General features: G+C 46.2%; 1 protein-coding gene across 1 annotated transcript in view; it reads right to left on the bottom strand.

The window, feature by feature from the left end:
• Positions 1-39: 39 nt before the first annotated feature.
• kcnd3 (potassium voltage-gated channel, Shal-related subfamily, member 3) overlaps positions 40-22,581 on the bottom strand; it is a gene marked incomplete at both ends in the record, with an annotated part of 89,041 nt that continues 66,499 nt past the window's right edge. The window contains 6 exons of the mRNA XM_084479045.1: positions 40-220; positions 1,298-1,557; positions 2,458-2,550; positions 2,730-2,762; positions 6,297-6,398; positions 15,839-16,007. Of these exons, the coding sequence (XP_084335171.1) occupies positions 40-220; positions 1,298-1,557; positions 2,458-2,550; positions 2,730-2,762; positions 6,297-6,398; positions 15,839-16,007 (838 nt within the window). The remainder of the gene's footprint in view (positions 221-1,297; positions 1,558-2,457; positions 2,551-2,729; positions 2,763-6,296; positions 6,399-15,838; positions 16,008-22,581) is intronic.

Below are 22,581 nucleotides of genomic sequence, written 5' to 3'. Positions count from 1 at the left end.
TCCTGAGTCTGCGTGACCCGTGTGAGCCAGGCTCAGTCTTCACAGCGCGGACACCTTGACAATGTTCTGGTGGGTGGGGACCGCCGGCGGCTGTGCGTCCCCCTCCGGGCTGTTTGCCGCCGGCGGCGTCGGAATGCTGATGATCGCCGTGGTGACCTTGCCCCCACTCTGGCAGTTGAGCGGTTGTTGCTCTTCCAGGCGCATGTTGAGGCTGGAGCGACTGTGGCGGGAACAGAAGAAGAAGAAGAAGAGAATTGACATGAGGCTTCCTGTAGGATTCTAGGTGGATGGGTTGAATTGGACTCCAGCCCGGCCAATTTTGGTGTTGAGTAAGCGACTGCTTAGACTTAGGCCCTGTCCCAATTCTCCCCCTTCCCCTAGATTTGAGCCCTAGCCCTATATTTTGCACGTTCCTGTGAAGGGGTAGGGTGTCCTCATACTTAAAAGGAGCAAGGGAGAGTGCTTAAAATCAACCATTGAACGCTAGCCAGCTCGGGCGCTGACTTGCAGCTAAGAGCAAAAAGCAAGAGTTCTTGTTAAGGGGAGAGAAATGGGACTGGGCCTTAGACTTCGAAATACTTGAATGTCCTCAAAGAGGCAATTTGTGGTACAGCACAGACACAACAACTTCAAAAGCACAAACAAAAACCAACAGTCCCAGATCATCCATAGCAGCCATCATAAACAACATTGAAGTCCAGGCAGGCATTTAAAGTGCATGCACTACTCATCTGTCACTTAATCAAAGACTTCAGTTAAAGTTTGTCAAAGTCAGAATATCTCAAACAAAACCAAACAGTGCCTTATAGTGGGCGGTGGTGCAGGATAATGCGGCTAGGATGTTTGACTCTCAGTGGAAAGGTACTGGGTTTGAACCCCAATGGTCTGCATCTAACTTTGCAGTGCTTCTGACCCAATGCGGTGCTTTTACCGGTTTAGCTACCTCATCCTATTTGCATTTGAATGTGTGTTTGCAGTCAGCCATTGAGCCATTGTCCATTGAGCTATCCATTCCCTCCCAATCCGGCCAATCACAGCTCAAGCACCACCACTGAATGTGGTTGGCCCGCCCAAACTGTTAGGGTCTTTCTCCAGGCCCTCTTGGCCAACAGAGACTGGAAATCAAGGTTCCTTTAGGGGTAAAACCGTCTGCAAAATGACTTAATAATGACCGTCTTCCAGAGGTACAGAGGTAAATATCTAACAAATGAAACTGTTCAAAGCACTCTGCTGGTTCATTTCACATCACAGAGTATGCATTCAAAGCGATGTGCTGCTTCATCTCCTCTGATCTCACCTGGTGGTGTGGGGCTGGATATGTATGGTGCTCAGCTCCTGCAAGGCGTGTTGATGTGTGTGTGGGTGTGCCAGGGGATGCGTCAGACCCGCGGGCACGCTGGAGTTGGGTAGAGGCGAGTGTCGCTTCTTGCTGCGGCGGGTGCAGCAGGTGCCTGTCATGCCCTCTTGGCTGGAGAGGGAGGGGCTTCGAGACTGGTAGTTCTGACCCGCCTCTAGATAGCTCTGCTGGTAGCATTGTTCGTTTACAAACTCATGGTTCTGGAGGGAGAGAGAGAGAGAGAGAGAGAGAGAGAGAGAGAGAAACGAGGATCATAAGCATTAAGTAAGGAACAAAATCCCATTTTATGGGATCATAGTTTTGTGCCCCCCCCCACACACACACACTTACACCAACACACAGAAGCCTTAATAAGCTTTTAGTCTTGCCATTGAATATATTTTCCTCCATAGTCCTGTGAGTTTTTGCTCTGCTGATTCTTACATTACAATTTATGCTGTCCATGTTCAGTTTGTGCTGATATGCAGTGGAAGGAATTCATATTGTATATGCAGTAGGCAGGCATGTGTGTGTGTCCACATGTGTGTGTGTGTGTGTGTGTGTGTGTGTGTGTGTGCGTGCGTGTCTCTGTCTATTAGACCATAAGTGCATCATTATGTTCTATAGTGGGAGTAATGCTGGGGCGTGATAGCTGCCTAACGTAGCGCGTCTCTGATGCATCTTGAACCGTAAACTAAAAAGAATGCTGGCAGTGTTCCAGCGCAGTCCGTGGGTAACACAATGTACCATACATCATGCTATGCTGTGCTGGGCCGGTTTATTGTGCATATTTTGGTAACTACTGACACAGATTATGAATATATAGTTTATACAGTTATAATTTTTTCCACCCCATTGCAGAGCTTAACAAAAGTGACAATACATTTCCATTATTCCATTGTGTACTAAAATTGTCTATCCGTGTGTGTATGTATGCGTGTGTGTGTGTGCATGAGTGTGTACGTGTACGTGTATGTGTACGTGTGTGTGTGTGTGTGTGTGTGTATGGGTGTGTGCATGTGTGTAGGTGTACGTGTGTGTGTGTGTGTGTGTGTGTGTGTGTGTGTGCATATACACAGACGTGCATGTGTGTGTACATATGTTAGTGTGTGTGCGCTCACAGTGGTTTTCTCCAAGCAGTGCAGCAGGTGGTGGTGCTGGCTCTCTAACAGAGAGGTGGACTTGCTGAGCTGCTGCTCGTCTTCGATGGAACCCTGTGACCATAAACACACACACGCGCACACACGCACGCAGACAAACACAAACGTAGATAGAAAGGAAGTGAGAGGTTAAGGGACATCACACACTGAAATCAACCGTAAAGTGTTCTTGTGCAGGACGGTGTGTGTGTGTGTGTGAGAGAGTTGTGTGTGACAGGCTTCTGACCCAGTACCTGTTCTGAAAGGTTCATCTTGTAAGGTATTTGCTTCAGGAGGAGAGAGAGAGACAACAGGAGAGGGACAGGGAGAGAGAGGGGAAGTGGATTACTATGTATTCATGGTATTCAGGTACAGGTACTGTTCTACATATAGGGCAGCCAGCGGGACCGCACCACCACACACACATACACACACACACACACACACACACACACACACACACACACACACCATGAACACTTCAACACACTAAGTTAAACATTACTCTACCCCCAAAGCTGCAGGCCATGGCTTTGAAGACAGTGCATTACATTAGCATTCTGAGTCTATAAATACATACCAGTTCCCGCCGTTTACAAACAACATGGAAAAAACTTGTATGACTGTGTATGTGTGGGTGTGTGTTTGTGTGATAATGTGTGTGTGTCGTTGGGTTTTTGTTTGCAAGCACATGTATATGTGTGAATGTGTGTGTGCGTGCGTGTGTATGTGTGGTTATGTGTGTGTGTATGTGTGTGTGTGTGTGTGTGTGTGTGTGTGTGTGTGTGTGCGCGCGCGCGCGTGTGTGTGTGTGTGTGAGATCGAGGTGTGGGGAGCTATTTGTAGGTCTGTGGCGTTCGTGGATATGAGAGCCATTTCCTGGATGCAGTGAGGTGAGTCAGAGAGGGAGTGGGCCGTGGGATGATGTCGTCCTGTGACCCCCGCACCAAGCATGGCAGGCAGAACAAACAGCCCCGCCAGCCGCGGAGATGGAGACCGGTGCGTCTGTTCAAATCTTAAAGTCTATTTGTCTCGATACGGTATGTGGTTTTTCTATCCATTGCATAACCATAAAGGGTGCTGTGTCAGTGAGTGTGTGTGTGTGTGTGTGTGTATGTGTGTGTGTGTGTGTGTGTGTGTTTCTGTGTGTATGTATGTTCAATACCCATTTTTTGGGAATATTGTTATGAAATCATCCTGGAATAAGCAAAACACAAACCCCAACTTGTGGAGTTGGACTTATTTTTGTTTTCTAAGGGCACAAGAAGACAAAACGTGGCGGACTCAAATCGACCAGTGTTTGCGGGGATACGGGTGTTTTAATCTCCACACTCTTAACAATCTGTGGTTGTTGCTGTTGCATCAGACGCCACGCTAGCCTTTGAAATAATCGCGCCTTCAAGTGGTGTTTATAATGCTCAGAAGAAGATTTATGGCAAAAAACACAAAAAAAAACATCCTTCCATAAAAGCAGAATCGCGCCTGGGCTGTGTATACACACCCGAGTGAACAATATAGCCACTGGAACATCTCTAGTCTCTCTCTCTTTGCGCTCTGGGGCTGCCATGGATGCCAGTGTTACACCGCCTGACGTCTGGGCTTTCAACGGCTTGCATCAGTCATCATCAACACTTTATGCTGTCTTCCCCCATCTCCCAGCGGTGACTGACCTGTTTATGCAACACAAAGCGCCATACAATGCCGCTCTGGTCTGCTCCACCCAACCACCACAACCACTACCACCACCACCACTATAACCACCACCACCACCGCCGCCACCACCAAGACCACCGGCAGCACCACCCAACCACCACCACTACAACCACCACCACCGCCATCACCAAGACCACCGGCAGCACCACCCAACCACCACCACCACCACCACCACTGCCACCACCAAGACCACCGGCAGCACCACCCAACCACCACCACCACCAGCAGCACCACCCAACCACCACCACTGCCACCACCAAGACCACTGGCAGCAGCACCACCACCACCGCTACCAAGACCTTCAAGACCACCAGCAGCACCACCCAACCACCAACACCAAGACCAATGTGTTTGTATGCTGGATAGATCCGTCTACCAGCCTACCCAGTGGACTGTAGCAACTTATCTATCCGTCATACATCTAGGTGGACACGCCCACTCGTGATGTCAGAAGAGGCAGATTTTCAAAACGGCATGTAACGGCTAATCACAGTCAAACCTGGTGGTATAAGATGTCACCTTTAAAGTGTTCTAGTTGACATGTGGTTGAGCTGAAGCGTTAAACGGCACTAAACGGGGCGCTGACGGACTCTCTGCTGAGCGGGTACTGTTATTCTAGTGTTGATGACCAGGGTTCTTCATCCACACTTAACCTGTGTGTAAAGCTGCAGAGCGGTGAGGCACAGATGTTTTTTTTTGTTATTTGTGCCCTGAAGCCCCCGGCTAGCTATGACGGGATCCTCACGTCAGCAGTATGACTGTGGCCCCAGTATAGATCAACAGGCCAGATGGCCAGCATCAAACAGAGCCCAGCATTAAAGAGAAGGGAAAAAAAACGAGCCCATAGATAGCTCTGCTGGACCACTGAAACACTGTTTACAGCACACTGAAAACTGCGTTCATGTTTATCGGGGAACCTTGAAAGAATCATGACACAATGCAAGAGTTGGCTATTGTAAATATGTTTTTTTTGTGCATTGTAACCTCAGAATTGATCTCAATAAATGTTTAATGCCGGGGAATCAATATAAATAATGCAGTCGGAAGTAAAGTGGTTCATTTGAAATTGATAGATAAACAGTGCAACAACAAGAACATAAAAGGGCAAAAAAATGTGTTAACACTAACAGGATGGAAAATGTGACCTTTTATAGGAGAGGAATGCAAAAATGCGGTATGTTGAATGACATTGATTTTCAGTGTGGAGTATGATAATATTGAGTAGCTGAACTCACTGACTTTGTCTCCTGGTTATTTGTGTTTAGATGAGAAGGGGAGCAAGAGAGTTGCGCACGCGAGAGAGAGAGTGAGAGTGAAAGATAGAGAGGAGCTAGAGAGAGAGAGAGTGAAAGATAGAGAGGAGCTAGAGAGAGAGAGCGAGAGAGAGAGAGAAAGAAAACAGGGAGGTAATACAGAGAAAAACAAAGCGGTGGATAGAGACCAAGGAAGGAGGAAAAGGACAGATGAGTCTGTAACACCACGATAAACGGATGCAGAAGATAATAAAAAAAAGAGGGGTAAATAGAAATGCATTAGAAATAGAGTCAGATAAGAGTTGAGAGAGAGAGAAAGTGGGTAAGGAAAGACAAATTGAGAGCGATAACTGGAGAGCAGAGCACTTGGTTTTTTTTTTGCACCATGTCAGCCATTTAATAATGCAGCACTTTGGTAAAACACCAAGATCCACGAGTTGGGTTTACATTACTCTGCTGCTCCCCTGCCTCGGGCCCATTTCTCAGACCAACTTAAGATGTTCCCATTATGATGACACGCATCTAATGAGATCACACTGAATGCCCCCGACAAGACGCCGCCTGAAATAATCACAAAGGGTCCGGGGGAGAGATGACCAATAGGGGGCCCACTGTGATCGCCCTGCCAGTGAGGACGGCCGCCGAAGAAACCTATAGTCAATGAGCAGTGCAGGAATGCGTTGTTGAGCCTCACCAAAATGTGTGATGAGAGGGTGTGAGTTCATAAGGGGAGGGTGTCTGAGTGGGAGCGTGGGAGGAGAGGGTGTGAGAGTGGGAGGAGAGGCTATGTGAGTGGGAGTAGGTGAAGGGACGGTGCACGGCGGGTGTTCTCGGTGCTCTGTCCGGCGGTCTCACCGTGAGTTCTAGCGGGTCGTTGAAGAGGCCGTTGCGCTTGCTTTGGAGGAAGCCGCTGGAGCTGCCCGTCTTGGATATCCGTATCCTGGCCAGCCGTGCTTTCTGCAAAAGGCAACAAACCATGGAGACGTAGGCATTAGTCACAACAAGGTTTCACTCTGACACAAAGGTGACAGGTCTGACATTCAACTCCAAACTCATCTGGCAGTTTGCAGTTAGGAGTCACATTACATCAAACTGCTCACTATAGGAGTAGTGAGCGGTTTGATGTAATGTGAATTTCATGGGGCATCAACGCTTTGCTCTGTATTTAAAATGGTATTGCTTCTATCTCGGGTTCATCTATCACTCTGTTCCTAACGTAGACCTTGCCTTGATGCAACGCCTCTGTTTGATTCCATCAAGAAATGAAAATAATTAACATGTAATGTTCAGGCCCCATAATGGGTTTTGCCAATGCCAGTGTGTTCTTGTTGGAGTAATCCAACAAGCACTGCCAGGGCTGATGCAAGGCTGATGCATCGTCTCTCTCTGTTGCTTTCACTCACTGTTCCTTTGCTCCTCCGAAAGAGGGTCTGAGTTGAACAAATAGAAAAAAACAGTACAATAGGAGGAGCAACAAAGAAATGAGTGTCTCCCCTCATTGCAAGACAATATTATATGTTGTTACAATTGCCTTCAGCAGCTCAAAACTTTATGGATTGTGTTCCAAAGTCGTGACCAGGACGGTCTTCATTTGCCCCTTTTCCACCGACAGACAACTCGCCTCGACTTGGCCAGCCTTTTTTTGCATTTTCCCAAAAATCATCGCCAAAAAAATGACGTGGTACCAGGTACCTGGTACTTTTTTTAGTAGCACCTCCGTCGAGGTTCCAAGCAAGCTGAGCACATTTGTTGGTGTGTGTGTGTCAGTGTGTGTCAGATTGGCATGAGCCACCCGTGTGTGTGTGTGTGTGTGTATGTGTGTGTGTTTATGGCCACACACTTTAATCTACATATATCAACATGGACCACCATACATCAGCAGGGTTTTGATGGCTGATGGCTTCCACTCTGAGACCGCTCGAATATGGTAATGAATGCAAATTCGGCCCATCTCTCTATTTGAGTTCCACTTAAACGAGAGGCCATGCAAATTGACCTGGGCTCTGCTAACTCTTGGTTACGCTTGGGGATTCTTAGGCGTTACGCCTAAAGGAAAAGCAGAGCTAAGGCCAGGATTTACCAGGCTTTAAAGGCTGGGTTATACAGAGAGACAAACAGACACATGGACAAGGGACACACAGAGTGGTTCATCTTTACAACTGCACAAAGTTGCCTGGTTTAGGCAACTGCCGTCCTTAAGTAATTATCGGTTATCCACTGACATTATCCCTCTCTTTTTCCTGCGGTCTTCCGCCCTTACACTTCCGCCACCTATAGTCCTTCATGCTGGCACAGTTTTCCCAGAATCCTGTGGGAAAGCCTCTTAACGTATCTGGCTTTCAGCTCGACCAATCCTATTGCCCCTCTGGGGTAAGTGTGCAAACAAGAGACTCTTGGTTCCTGTTCTCGTGGTTACAGTTGCCAGGCAGCACAGGGGTAATGGAGGAAGTGTTAAGAACATATCCCGCCAGATTTAATCTACTTGTGCTGATAGATACTTGGGGGCTAAGGGGACCCGGGGTCTCAGACCTGTGCTCTCAGGCAATGCTGGGTAGCCACAAACTTCAGCCAGTAGTGCTGCTGGCCAAGCATCATTGAGAATACACAAGAGAAAGAGATTTTCAATTAACACACAAACACACACACACACACACACACACACACACACACACACACACACACACACACACACACAAACACCCAGGATTATTCTGGATGGCAGCACACGCATTCTGACAAAGAGTAACAATTACAGAACAGACACAGTTTCTACTTCACAAACACAAACACACAAACACTCACACACACACAAGCTATGATTTAGCTTTCCATTGCTTTCATTATTTTGTTGAAATTGGCAATGAAGGCCAAACTCTAGCTAATATAATTAAGAGGGATATGGATCTGCAGATGTGGCAGATGGTTGGTCTTCACACCCTTTGTATTGATCAGGATGCACCAGCAAGAGCAGTGCTTACAGTAATAGCAACCAGAGTTTTTCAGAAGTTAAAATTTGAATAAATCTCTGCCAACCACATACATGCGATACTGTATGTAGAGAGGGAGATGGAGAGGGAGAGAGAGAGAGAGAGAGTTAGGGACGGAGAGAAAACGATAGAGACAGGGAGAAAGAGAAATAAAGAGCAAGAGAGAGCGAGAGAATACAGACAGAGAGAGATGGAGCAAGAGACAGAGAGACAAGCAGAGAGAGCACATGAGAGCGTGCGCGAGAGAGAGATAGAGAGAGAGAGAGAGAGTGCAAGAGACAGCGATAGAAAGAGAGCGAGAGAGAGATCTCTGCGGGCATTTGAAAGAAGAAAGGCCAGCATGGAGGTCCGTCGGGAAGCCAGTGAGTCAAGCATTGATTATAAGTCAGTCTAATCTTAAAACAGTCAAACTGTGGCTTACGTCCGGCTTCCTCAGCAGTGGGGAGCTGACTTGCACAGGCCTACCACTCTTCCACAATGCACAGAGAGAGAGAAGCGGAAGGGGGAGGGAAGGGAGAAAGCAATACATTTGCCAAGCCTGGGTTCCTCCCCTTCAAGGGTACACCACCAGTGAAGTAAACACTAGCAGGCACCTGTTATTGAGGTTGAACAGAGTTCAGGACAGAACCAAACCGTCTTAATCTTCTCTCTGTATTAGACGTGTTCGTCTTACCAAGTACTGATTGCTTTATTGATTGTCCAGGAGAGGGGGAAAAAAAACACCAGCCGGAGACAAAGGTCACAGTGTGTCTGTGGTTATGTGTGTGTTTGTGTGTAGATGGGTGTGTGTGGGTGATCTCCCCTGACCTACAGACCTTGGTCCGAAACAAAGACGAAAGGATAAAGGACAGAAAAAGAAACAGAGCAGGGCAAGACCTCATGCCTAATGTAACAACAGACAGGTAATACCGTACCGTAGGGCTGGACAATATGGCAAAAAATATTATCACAATTATTTTTTCTGTATTGATCGATATTGATAATAATCACGATATATAATTTGATGAAGCCTGAATAAACCAGAGTGTTCATTAGTTAAATTAGTTAAAATTAGTTCAAATACAATGTTGTTTATTAGCATATTTGTGATAAGAGAACATTGAATCACATTTAAATATAAACATTTAACTTCACACATTTGTTTTATCTGCCCCTAACAAAACAATATAAGATAGCTTGCCTTGTAACCTATTGAAAATAATGTAAATAACAATAAAAGCTCTGACTTCTATCACATTGAACTCCTTTGGACATCTTAAATCTTGTAGAGAGGCACAACCAATACATAAAAAGTAAACAAGTGGATCAACAAGTGGATTTGATTGTTTTTCATGCGGTGCAACTGCCGCAAAAGATGATACGATAGACTGCTGTTTTGAAACAGCCCCGCTCGCGCTTCTGACAGCAGCGGTAGGACGGCGGGCAAAACTTGTTGTTGCACGCATATTCAAACTTTCTGTGTGGTCACTGGGATGGTATGTTTTCAGATGTTGAAATAAATTAGCTGTGTTTCCTATTCGTGTTGGCACCGACTGACGGCATAGTTTACAGACGGCCTTATAGTTTGCTTCATCACTTTTTAGATATCCAAACCACTTCAATATAATGGACGTTGTGTAACCTTTTTTATCTACAACTTCATCTACGGAGGATAATGCAGGTTCACTTGCAACATCCGTGTTCGTCTCTTCACCCTCCGTTGTTTCACTCATTTTATCTTTTTCAGTCGCCAAAGTCTTATCCTCTTTCCTTACCCCTGGAAGCTCAAACATACATGTCGCACCAGGAAATGGGCGTGTACTTAGACATGAACGGCAAAAACTGCAATCTGACTGGCTATTGCGTTTATTTCTGCTGTGTGATTGGCTGTTATGTAAATCGATATCGGCACTTTTTTTGTGTGTTTTATTTAATTTCCATATCGAGAATTTATGGTGAAAGCTTATCGTCGTAATCAATGTGAGTTTTATCGCAATTAATAATCGTAATCAAATTATTGCCCAGCCCTACCGTACCGTACAAATGTTGGTCGCAGGGCACTGAGAGAGGCGTTGTGACTTGAAAAGTCCACCTCATAATTAAATAATGATTATTTATGTTAATAGCTTAGTCTTACACAGACCCCTCTTCATGTTAATTATGCATGAGCATGTGGCCTTTTTTGTTCAACAAGTGTCTCCGTGTGATTCAGTGTCAGTGTACCAGGGCATCTATCCTGGTCCAGGACTTCAAGGTGGAGAGGACCAGAAAAACCTGAAAAAAAATGTACATGAAAGAAAACCTGCTGTTCACAGCAGATTCTCCCGGGATTCCCCAACTTTGACCTGCTTTTAATACAGAAAAGATGCAGCCGTCTGTCCTGCTGTCTGATGATGGCGTGCTCTCTTTAGAGTGGTGATCCACTCTAAAGAGCGGTGGGTCTCTGGAGAACAGTATGCTGTCCTGAGCTCATGGTGCTGTCCGCCAGAGGGCTCCAGCGAATCAAAACCCTTTATCCAAAACCCGGTTGGTGTGTGGGTGGTAGGGGAAAGGGGGGGGGACCTTTCACAGCTGTGCCAAACACAGGTTGTAACCAGGGTTGTGAAACAGGACATATCGGTCTTATCGAGAACTGTTTGTTCGCCCTGGAGCACGATTCAAAAGTTTGCCATTAGAGGTATCTGAGTGAATTCTCAAGTACATATGGAGCGATAAACTCACTGATGTGTAACCTCTGTTCCAGCATAGGGATGAGCTGCAGTGGCTTGCCTGCAGGTATGAAGCATCATGGGTATTTGGTATAGATGATGTGTCTGAGAGTGTAAAGGGGGGCGGTATAGAGAGATAGATGGATAGACCTGGGCTTTCTCTTGACTGCTACCCAGATGGACGGTGCCTAATTGTGATGGGAGTGCAGCACAACTAACGATTAGACCGCCGGGATGAAGATGGAGGCAGACAGAATGGGAGGAAGAGGAGGATGGATCAGGAAAGGGCGGAGGGGCAGAGGATAAAGTAGAGGAGATGCCAATGAGAGGATGAGAGGAATGTGGACAGAAGGGGAAAGGCAAGGAGAGGACAGGGGGAGAAAAAGGAAAGGCAGATCCGATGTGCTGGAAATACTAATGTGTCACCCCTTTCCTGATCAGCCTTTGTTTTCCGCTGTGATCGTCGCTCCACACTCCCCTGCCTCACGCACCCAGAGAAGCTCCTTCTATTTCCTCATAAAACAACACATTATTCTTCCCAACCGATTAAGGCTGTTATTGTAAACAAGCATAGAAGATTCACTATATCGAATCAATTATGATATCTTGCTCAGAGTGACGCTCCAGTGGCTCGTGTTAAATCAGTGGTTCTCGACATGGCAGGGGCCGTGACCACATTCCTAGCTCTGAGAATGTTTGCGGGACTATACCTGAACTTTGGTGCATCTGCTTCCAAATTAATTGTATTTTCCCGACCAACAATTTTCCCGACCAACATTGCCGGTAATATCAACGTCCTGATGAAGGTAATCACATCGCTCCACTACACACACTAAGTGCTGAGTAGTAGTTTGCTCGTGGCTATGAATTAGTCCATACTACAGGACGTCAAATTGACCTTAAGAAAATATATAAAATCATCAAAGCTTGTGTGGCAATCTCCTACAACTCAAAGTGGGGTTCCAACCCCAACGGGAGGGAACCACTTACCTTAATGGTCCAGTTTAACGGTTGAGAATGTCACGTGTCATTAAAGTTTGGTAACATTAAAGAACAATGTGCGCTACATAGTGGGTCCTAATGGGGCGTTGAATAATAGGGCACGCCTGAACACTTTATGTCTTTGGTGGCGGGAACATTAAGCATCGCGAGCTGTCATTGGCCGTGACAGAAGCGCTGAGGGAGAGAACAAGATGAAAGGTTAATGAATCGTCGATTATATACACTCCGTCCATTTGCAGTGAGTTTGGCGAATGTCCTATGCTTCTTGATTGTCCGTTGGGAACTTGGAACACATGGGCCACAAAGCGGCAGTTTGAAAGGCTATAATGCATAGTGTGAAAGGAAGAGCTGATGAAATGGTCCATTGCTTTACCACTAACTGGCTCATAAAATAATTAAATCTTCATTGAACCGATCACTAATCACAGTAAAACATTTTGTCGAAAATGAACCTGGTCCTGCCATTATCTTGGTTTTATTATCATTTCCGGTATATCAATATTAATAAAACAAGCCAGTGGAAATATTAAAATGGGATCAATCTTCCGGCGAAAAATTATGAATGAAATTGAATGGCAGATCCATTAAGCAACTGTCAATGTTTTTTTATGTGTTGATAAAGGAAACGTTAAGGCTCTGCTCAGAGCCTGTAGAAGATCAACTATCTACTGGAATTGTAGTAAAAATTTGCTCCATAATGCACAATAAGGGAAGTCTTTTATTAAAGTGCTTTTCAAGGAGCTTCACATTTTCAAACTAAGTGTTGAAAATGAAGGGTAGTCAGAAGTTGGCTTAGAGAGGGTCAGGGAATTGTGGACAGGATGCTGCTTGGGATGGTGCATTGCAGTCTGTGTAGACATAGGAACACGTCGGAAGGTAGACCAGACCAAGGTCAGGTCTAAACAGATAGCAAACAAGGTGAGAAACACACACACACACACACACACACACACACACGCGCACACATGCATACACACGCACGCACACACACACACACACACACACACACACACACACACACACACACATGCATACACACGCACGCACACACACACACACACACACATACACACACACACACACACACACACACACACACACACACACACACACACACACACACACACACATTCACTGGTCTTCCTTTTAGCCAACTGCTCATTTGGGTGAAAGCTATTTCAGGAAAGAACAAAACATTAGCACACGCATGCCCTCCAGCCCCCCCCTGTTGTATTCTAACCTTCCTCCACATTCACACCCTCCTTGCATTCACCTTCCTCCTTAACCCCCTTTACCTATCTACCTCAACACACACACACACACACACACACACACACACACACACACACACACACACACACACACACACACACACACAATCCACTACAGCTCACCTGTTCCACCCCTTTGAAACAGGTAATCTACATAATGTTCTTTTGGTGTATCTCCCCCCTAACACACACACATACACACACACACACACACACACGCACGCACGCACGCACACACACACACACACACACACACACACACACACACACACACACACACACACACACACACACACACACACACACACACGCACACACACGCACACACACACACACACACACACACATTGTGAACCCAGGGGGTGTTTCCCTGTGTGAGGTGTACTGTGTGCACCGTGATCACTGCACAAGGTTAGGCATAGTTAAGACTTGGCCAGCGGTGGTCAACACCACAGATGAACCACGAGCACTTGGAACAGGTTTACTACAGCCTGTGCCCTGGCATTGAGATTAATGACTGTAATTAGAGACAGAGGGAGAGAGCGAGAGCGAGAAAGAGCAAGTGTGAGAGAGAGAGAGAGAGAGAGAGAGAGAGAGAAAGAGAGATAGAGTGGGCCATAATAAATGAATGAATGCCGAAATGGACGTGCAGAAAATAAACATGATTAAAAGGAAAATAGATGAACGAAATGAATGCGTTATCGAAGGGGAAAAAAAGAGGAAGGAAGGTGTGGTGGACTGGTGGAGAAAGGGACTGAGAGAACAACACACACTGAACATATAAATGCTGTTTAAGTGTCCCAAGCTCTAAACGAACAACATCATAATTTGCCTAATGCCTTCCCAGGAGACGACACATTCAACATCCCCTGACATAGCACAGGCTGGCGCGCTCCCTCCCTTGGACTGGGACTAGCAGCCAAACGATGCATTCATACCCGGTGATGCAGCTGCACTGCTTGGCTCAAGGACACACCACTACCAATCACATTTGGCCTTTTAAAAAAAACAAACCATTTGCATGTGTTGCTACGCACCGCCGGAGTGACTAAACACACTGGCCAGTGGTTACGCCAGACTCCCTCCTCTCAGAGTGTCCTCGTAGATACAAAACACACACCACATCCTCAAGTCTCCCCGGAAAGCTCTAAAAACCTGGACGTTTACCAAATACACTCGCCGATCCGTCGTCTTAGAGATGTAAGATTCAACGTTTTGTACAACAGGTGCCAGTCCATCACGGATGGGAGTGCCAATGCAGAAGTGATTAGGGGATCAAAAGGCCAACTTTGTGCGCTCAAATTGGCTCATTTCTGGGGGAAGTTTCTGTTCACACCCCATCAAGTTCTCATCAAGAAATGGAATATATGAATGAGTATTCAGGAGGCGGTGCTCGTGCTAACAGCATTAGGTGTGTGAGTGAGAGCGGTTGAGAAACAGTGTAAAAAAACGCATCACTGGCCTGGCCCCCTGCTGTGATGTGTGAGGCCTGGTGGTTTCTCCAGGCGATTCGATTACATGGCTAATTAAGAGCCCTGTAACACTAGAGATAGTTCCACACCGTCCACAGAGATGGCCAAAAGAAACAGGCAAACATTCAGAGATGGCTCATCCGGTATGACGAGGTCGAGTGTTACGTCGTGCTGTGGTCACGTTCAATACTCCACCCACAGTGACTACAGTGTTGTATCAGTTTAGCACGAGATGGGTTTGGCATTTGCACACTTTAACCAAACATGCATATGTGTGTGTGTGTGTGTGTGTGTGTGTGTGTGTGTGAGTGTGTAAGTGATATGCAATGTTGGTTCATGCAAAGTGTAAGCCTAACATTGTAAGTTTAATATATTTATGCAACCTAAAGCTTACATCTACTCTGGCTGCAATGTTGCTTATGAATGTCATGGAAACTATGCCATGTCTAAGCTTTTTCCTCAGCGGTTAACATTGTCCAGGGGCCTGCTGCTCACCATACTATAAAGCTGTAACATTGGCCTTGTGCAGACCTGTATCTTAGAATCAAATAAATCGAGATAGTGTCTGAAAGGGCTGGCGTAGATGGGGTCATATGAAGGTTGTTTGTGTTGTTGCTGAACGGATTGTACAACATTTTAGAAATCTGCTCGTGTGTGATTGGATCAACTGAGACACCTAACAGCGAATGCGAACACACTCCTTCACAGTTTGAGTATGGCTCATGGAAACAAGGTTCAAGGTGGGTGGTGAAGCATGCCTCATGATGTTTCTTTCCTCTACACCAGCATGAGTCAACGCACCTCACACACACAGCCTGTTTGCCAGCCAGTTTGCAGTATGACCAGTGAAGCCCTGTGAAACACTCCTCTTTGGGGGGAGGGGGGGGGAGGTGTCTGGTTCCCCTGTCTGGAGCGTCCAGACGGCGTGCCGACCCAGCGTCACGCTGCAGGCGGTGGTATGAATAAAACCATGCTCACCTGCATCTTCTGCGCCCGCCGCTTGTCCGCTCTCTGGTTCTGGTGATAGATGCGGCTGAAGTTGGACACGATGACGGGAACGGGCAGGGCAATCACCAGTACCCCACTTAGAGAACAGATGGAGCCGAATATCTTCCCCGCGATCGTCTTGGGGACCATGTCGCCGTACCTGGGATGACGAGGAGAGAGAGAGAGAGCGGGAGCGAGAGAGGGAGAGAGAGTAGGAGAGAGGGAGAGTGGGAGAGAGAGAGAGGGAGAGAGAGAAGGAGAGAGAGAGAGAGAGAGAGAGAGAGAGAGAGTGAAAGAGATAGAGAGAGGGAGTGAGAGGGAGGGAGAGAGAGAGAAAATAAAATGTTAACTCGTTAGCCGTAGCGGCTAGAAGCTAAAGTGTGCAGCAGCTGGCAGATCACATCCTCTCATTGACTCCCTGTAAAACTAGAGACCCACTCAGCCATACATGTTGGTTCTCTGGACCACAACAGATGGGTGTTAGTTCAGCTCATGTTCCCAACTACATGTCCATCCCACAGCTAATGGAGGAAAAATCGAGCAGGATAAACGAACGGTCAAAACAACTCACCGACAAAGCTGTGAGCGCCTGAGGTATACATTGCGGAATCGATTGTTGGTGCACTTTCAGTGTGGTGAAGGAATTCATCAAACTTGCCCACAAAACCGGCAAGGTTGTGGTGATCATTTTCTGTCCAAACCCAGCCTGAAATGAATTATTCTTGCCCAGACCCAACACAAGGCCCCCTGAGAGACGGGGCCCTAACCTTCGCTTGTGACGGAGTATTGTACACACTCCAGCATGTTATTCAATGCAGGGAGACTATTAACCTTTCAGAGTGGAGAAAGGCGGGGGGGGGGTGGCACGCCCTGAATGCCACGGGCGTCTCTTAAAAGTCATTAAGTCCATCGGACGTGAAATATTTGCAAGTCAAAAGCAATTGTGTCTGAAGCTGGGAAGACAGAAAACACAATTAAAATGGACATATTAGATCAGTCTTCTTCCGAGAATGAGGCTGTACTGTCAGGGAGGGAGGGGGAGGATGAGAGGGAGGGCGAGGACGAGAGGGAGAGGGACAGGGAGGATGAGCGGGAAAGAGAGAGAGAGATAGAGAGAGAGAGAGAGAGAGAGAGAGAGAGAGAGGGAGATAGGGAGAGAGAGAAATCTCTGAGACTAGAGAATGGCTCTGATAGGAAAGGGTACATTTGCCGAAATGCTTCTAATGACATTCGTTTCACATTTACTACTGAAACGTGGTGGGGATTTGATTTAAGTTTCGGCTGCTGCTGCAGGAATGGAAGTTCGAGGAGAAGTTATGTTGAAACAGCAGTTGAGACAGGCTACAAATTTTATTCGTAGCCATATAAATGAAATGAACAAAAGACAATCAGTCTTACTTGTTCTTGTTTAAAAAGCTAGCAAAATTGAGACAACCTTTGTTTTTTCTCTTCCTGGCTAAGGGAATGCAATGTACAGGATATTATAGTTCCTTCCTTCTTTGATGGCCAAAATACTCATACTCTTTAGTGGTTTCCCTCTGGTTTGTTTGTTGCATTTGGTTTCCTCTGGAATTCATGAACAAACCGTTCCTAACCGTTTACAACCTTTAATAGAGAAAATAAATACTGCTATGTAATGTGTGTAGCATTGTAGAAGATCAATACATTGTATACAGAGAATGAGAGAGAACGGCGAGAGGCAGAGGGAGTTACTTATCGATTAGAAAGACAAGTGATTGACAACTTATAAGGTTGGGTTAGTCTAGCAGCCAGGGTGTTTCAATCCCCGATGGACTCCCCCTGCATGCTGCACGCCCTCTTGGGCCACACCCCTCACCCCTACCTGCTGCTGATGGAGCTGCCTCAGCAGTCACTCTCACAAAGTCGGGAAATATAAAAAAAGTATTGAAACAATCTGTCAAACAAACAAACTCACACATGCGCACGCACGCACATGCACACGCACACAAACATACACATATTGTTTCCAGCAGAAGGCAGAATGGCTGCCAAGTCGCTCTGTTTGTTTGCCAACAGTTGCTGTCAATATCAAAAGCCCACAGTGCAAAGTCTCCTGTGGCTTCCTCTACGTACCGACCAACCAAAGGGGCAAAATAACTGCTAGACAGTTATTTTCATCCATGTCGTCGTTCATGTATTACTTTCTACAAAACTTTTTGTTCTACAAGAATTTTGCAAATAAACTAGGATGGGATTTTGCTTAACACAGCCATTGTGTGTGTGTGCGCATGCGTGCATGTGAGTGTGTCTAAGGGGGTATCATCATAAATCTACTATGTTGGCTTTTGTTGCTTGGCTAAATTAGCATATATCTTCATGTATGGCCACGTTTCGAATAGGTAACATGCAACGTTTTCTGCAAAAAGAATAACAATGCACTTTAGATGCTAGCTTTCGATAGCCTTGAAACAATAAGCTGAGCGGAGACAAAAGGAGATGATGAAAGTCGAACATCATAGCAGGTGGCTCTCATGCAAACAAAAGGACTGTTGATCTGCGGCCTTATCCGAGAATATACTGAAGAGCAAAGTCTTTCCCTCGCAGAGCTGTTATGTTCTTTTGGCCCAAATGAGCCAATAACTATTCCATCAATGGTTACAAAAGCCCCGTCTCTCTACAACATATTGCTACTTCCACCGCTCATCAGGATTTCCATTAAGGAAAGGGAATAAAAGCGTATCATATTCCTCTGCAGCTTTTTTTTAATGGCCCCGTATCAGATGGCTTGATGCGGGCCCCTGCCTCTTAATACCTCAGTCGATTTGTGTCTCTCAGTCGCTCACGCTGTATACTGATGATACCATCAGTGAGCCCTCATACTTGAAACGGATGCAGAACTTAACATGTGCGGTTTCAAGAAAAAATCTTAATGTGTGTTTGCATGAATGTGTTTGTAGTTACCAGTGTGTGTGTGTGTGTGTGTGTGTGTGTGTATGAGGGAGTCAGTCTCAGCGTGTGTGCGTATTTGTGTGTGTGTGTGTAAAGTAGAGATAAGTGGTTTTCCCGGCGGTGGTGCTGCGGCAGTCAGAGTGTTTTCTCCACCTATTCTCTGCTTTAGGGCCAGACCTTGCAAAAAAAAGTTTGTAGTTTTCTATATGTCGCCCTAAACTAAGGTGTCTGATATGTGTTGTGACATCAGTAATCAGGGCTGAGAAAGAAACACAGACAGAAAGAGACACAATGCACACCTAAACCTCTCTCTCTCTCTCTCTCTCTCTCTCTCTCTCTCTCTGTCCCTTGGGCAGGTCAGAAGCTGGTCAGAACTGTCAATGTTGGTTTGTGATGACAGGCTTGTGATGGGGAGAGCAGGTGGGAGGGAGACACGGCCAGTCTGAGTGCTGTTTTGAGGTGCTGGGTGGAGAGGGGCGACGGGAAAGGGGTGTGGAGATAGCAGGGCAGGACCGGTCCGGGAGGTAAGACATTTGCCAAAGAGCCCCGTGTGAAGATTAAAATACCTGCAAATGCATTTTCACACAAGTGATATTTGCTGTCTTGAGGAAACACACACACACACACACACACATACAGCAATGTGTTAGCAGAGGTGCAAGATACAGAGACAGAGAAAGAGAGAGAGAGAGAGAGAGAGAGAGAGAGAGAGAGAGAGAGAGAGAGAGAGAGAGAGAGAGAGAGAGAGAGACAAAGAGAGGGGACAGGATGAGATAGAGAGTTTGTTGGTTGGACTTCCATTTACAGGCCAAATCCCTTGTGATACACCCCCCTCTCCCCAAACACACACACACACTCACACACACACACACACACACACACACACACAAACAAACACATAGTTTTCTTCAGGTACACCTGAAGTGTTTCACATTTGTCCCAGGAGGACTGAAATCACAGCTTGGAAAGCAGCAAGGAGCATCTGCTGTGTCAGTGTGTGTGTGTGTGTGTGTGTGTGTGTGGTGTGTGTGTGTGACTGATCCTAGATAAATTGTCTGATAATTGAGCCCAATGTCTTTAAGGCCATGGGTCCCCTGAAATTCCATGTGGCCCCTACACTTTAATCTAGTAACCGCTGTGTGTGAAGGTCTTGTGGGTTGAAGAGGACGAACCAGAGGGCAGACAAGGCAGAAACAACACTTTTGGCATTCTGACTCCAGCTAACTTATTAAATAACCCTGGTGGAAAGGGCTGAAGAAGTGGCTATGGAGAGAAACAGTCAGTGTGTGTGTGTGTGTGTGTGTGTGTGTGCGTGTGTGTGTGTGTGTGTTTGTGTAGGTCTGTAAATAGTACATATTTTGGGATGTGTGGGAGTTTTGTGTGTGTGTGTGTGTATTTCTGTCTGTCTGTAGAGAGTACATTTTGGGATATGTGGGAGTTTGTGTGTGTGTGTGTGTGTGTGTGTGTGTGTGTGTGTGTGTGTGTGTCTGTCTGTGCCTTGGGGAACTAAGAGGGCAGTGCATTAGTGGGAGTGTACACGTCAGTCTCTGTGATGGGAGTCATTCATCATAGCCCTGGGTTGGCAGTTGGGTGCTGCTGCTGCCATTCAGCACCATGGAGAGCTACTGTAGCACTGCGCCCGGCGCTCACCCTCACTCACTTATCTCACAAATCACACGTTTGAACACATCAAAAGATTGATGGGGCCGCCACTGGACATGGGTGGCATTTAGGCTCACGAATCAGACTTCAGATTAACATCTGAAGTCTGATGGCAGACCAACTTCAATCCAGGTTGAACGGGGCGTTTCACTTTCCTTCACTAGGGTTAGGTTTAGGGTTAGTTTGTTTTGACCAATCGGATTGCTGGCGGCGGAGAGCTGTAAGCACACAATCGGCAAACACACACTAGGCCAGCAGAAATGGACTGTATAAAGTTTCTGAAGGGGGTTTCAAATCAACACCTTGTGGACTGGCCACTGTATAAACTGACAAGGGGATTTCTCGTGCGAATGACAATTCTTTTGTAGAATATTGTCATTATGAAACTTTAGGAAAGCGCTACTCCAGCCCTTACAGTTCTTATTTTGCAGCTCAGGCTCTGTGCCGTCTCCTCCCAGATGTTCTGCTTTACCCTAGTAGGACAGGACAGCTGGATCCCGGATTCCTTTCACTTTCATATATATTTCAACCAATCTTGTGGCTTCGGGCAGGGAATCTGTAAGCATGCCTCACACGTGTAGAGAGAGAGAGACCACAAAGGACATGAACCTGGCATCATCATCATCATCATCATCATCATCATCACCATCATCATCCTCATCATCATCATCATCATCCACTCAAGTTTTAAACAGCTATTCTACAGATACCAAAAGGCCGATAATCCATCGCAAGGGAATCCACACAACACACAGGAAACAGGAATGGCTTCCAACTTAAACTGTGTGCGCTTTGAAGTTCTAGTTTCTATTGTTAACTCAGCTCCAACTTCTGGGAAAAACAGAGGTATGGGTCACCAGATAAACTCTCAGACTGGTGAACGGCATCATGGGTAGGAAGTGCGCTGGGAAAGTTCTGCTCGTTATTATCACTCAAAGACAGCTGAGTACAAATAGCCCTGATGCCTTAATAGCGTAGTAATCCTTAAAAGGAAAATGTTTTTGCTTTAGGCCATAGAACATCTAAACACATCCAACTGTAAAACTGTCCAACCGAGAATCATCGTAAAAAAGAACTGTCACAAAGTATTATCCGCCTCAGGGTTGTTTTTGATGGAAGATTTATTTAGGGATTCAGGGCAAGCTTGTACTGAATGTAATCTAGTATGTAGACAGTAGCAGCTGAGACCCCCCTCCAGACACACACACACACACACACTATGCCAACTCAACCAGGATATCAAATATATTCCATGTATGTCCTGCGGTTGTTGACATCCAACTTTGACATATGACTCAAGTCACGGCATGTGTACGATTTGCAGGGAGCCGACCAACTGCTCAACTAAGTTACAAAAACTATTCAGTAATGACCAAAACAGAAAATGTGAATTCTGAATTATTAAATGTAACTCTGAATTACCTTTGAGAGTTTTATAGTTTATGTTTCGGCCAAACTCTTTTGTTTTGTTTTGTGGAGTGAGTTATTGTCTCTCTGGGACTCCTGCAGTCCTTAACCCACCTGTCTGTTGCCACTCTCAGCTGACATCTCCTGGTCAGTCACTCACTCAAATCCCAGCGGCCAAGTGACACACAGCTCTCTGGGGACGAGAGAGCCAATGCCGCCTCCACAAATGTCACCACCAATCCTCACCGCAGAGACCGAGAGGGAAGGGGGAATATGCAAAGAGGCAGGGGGGATGGAGAAGACGGGCAGACAATGTGCAGTCAAAGAAAAGGAGGGCACAATGAAAGGTGTAAGAAAAGAGAGAGCGAGAGCAAGGGAGGGAGACAGACAGACAGACAGACAGAGATAGTGAGAGTGAGAGAGAGAGAGAAAGAGGGGGGGGGAGGGGGGGGGACATGACGGCTGTTTTTGTAAGTCCTGAGGTCTTTACTGATACACGTACACAATTGTCAGTTGAGTCAGATACGTACCCATTACGGCCCTATATCAAGGGAGAATAATGCAGAATGATATCTGATAATATATCCAGGTTAAAAGTAGACAAAGGTGTGGAAATTCACGAGCAAACAATTTTGTTCATTAGGAAAGTGCTGGAGGTCGTGCCATTCCATTATCGGTAAGACGGGCCATACCAACATATGGTGCCATCAGTATCATTTGAATTGTCTTAGAGGATTAGATTGTCTTAGGTAGAG

Source organism: Micromesistius poutassou, assembly GCF_964030765.1.
Source record: "Micromesistius poutassou genome assembly, chromosome: 15".
NCBI lineage: Eukaryota > Metazoa > Chordata > Actinopteri > Gadiformes > Gadidae > Micromesistius > Micromesistius poutassou.
This window is presented reverse-complemented; position numbering and strand designations above follow the sequence as displayed.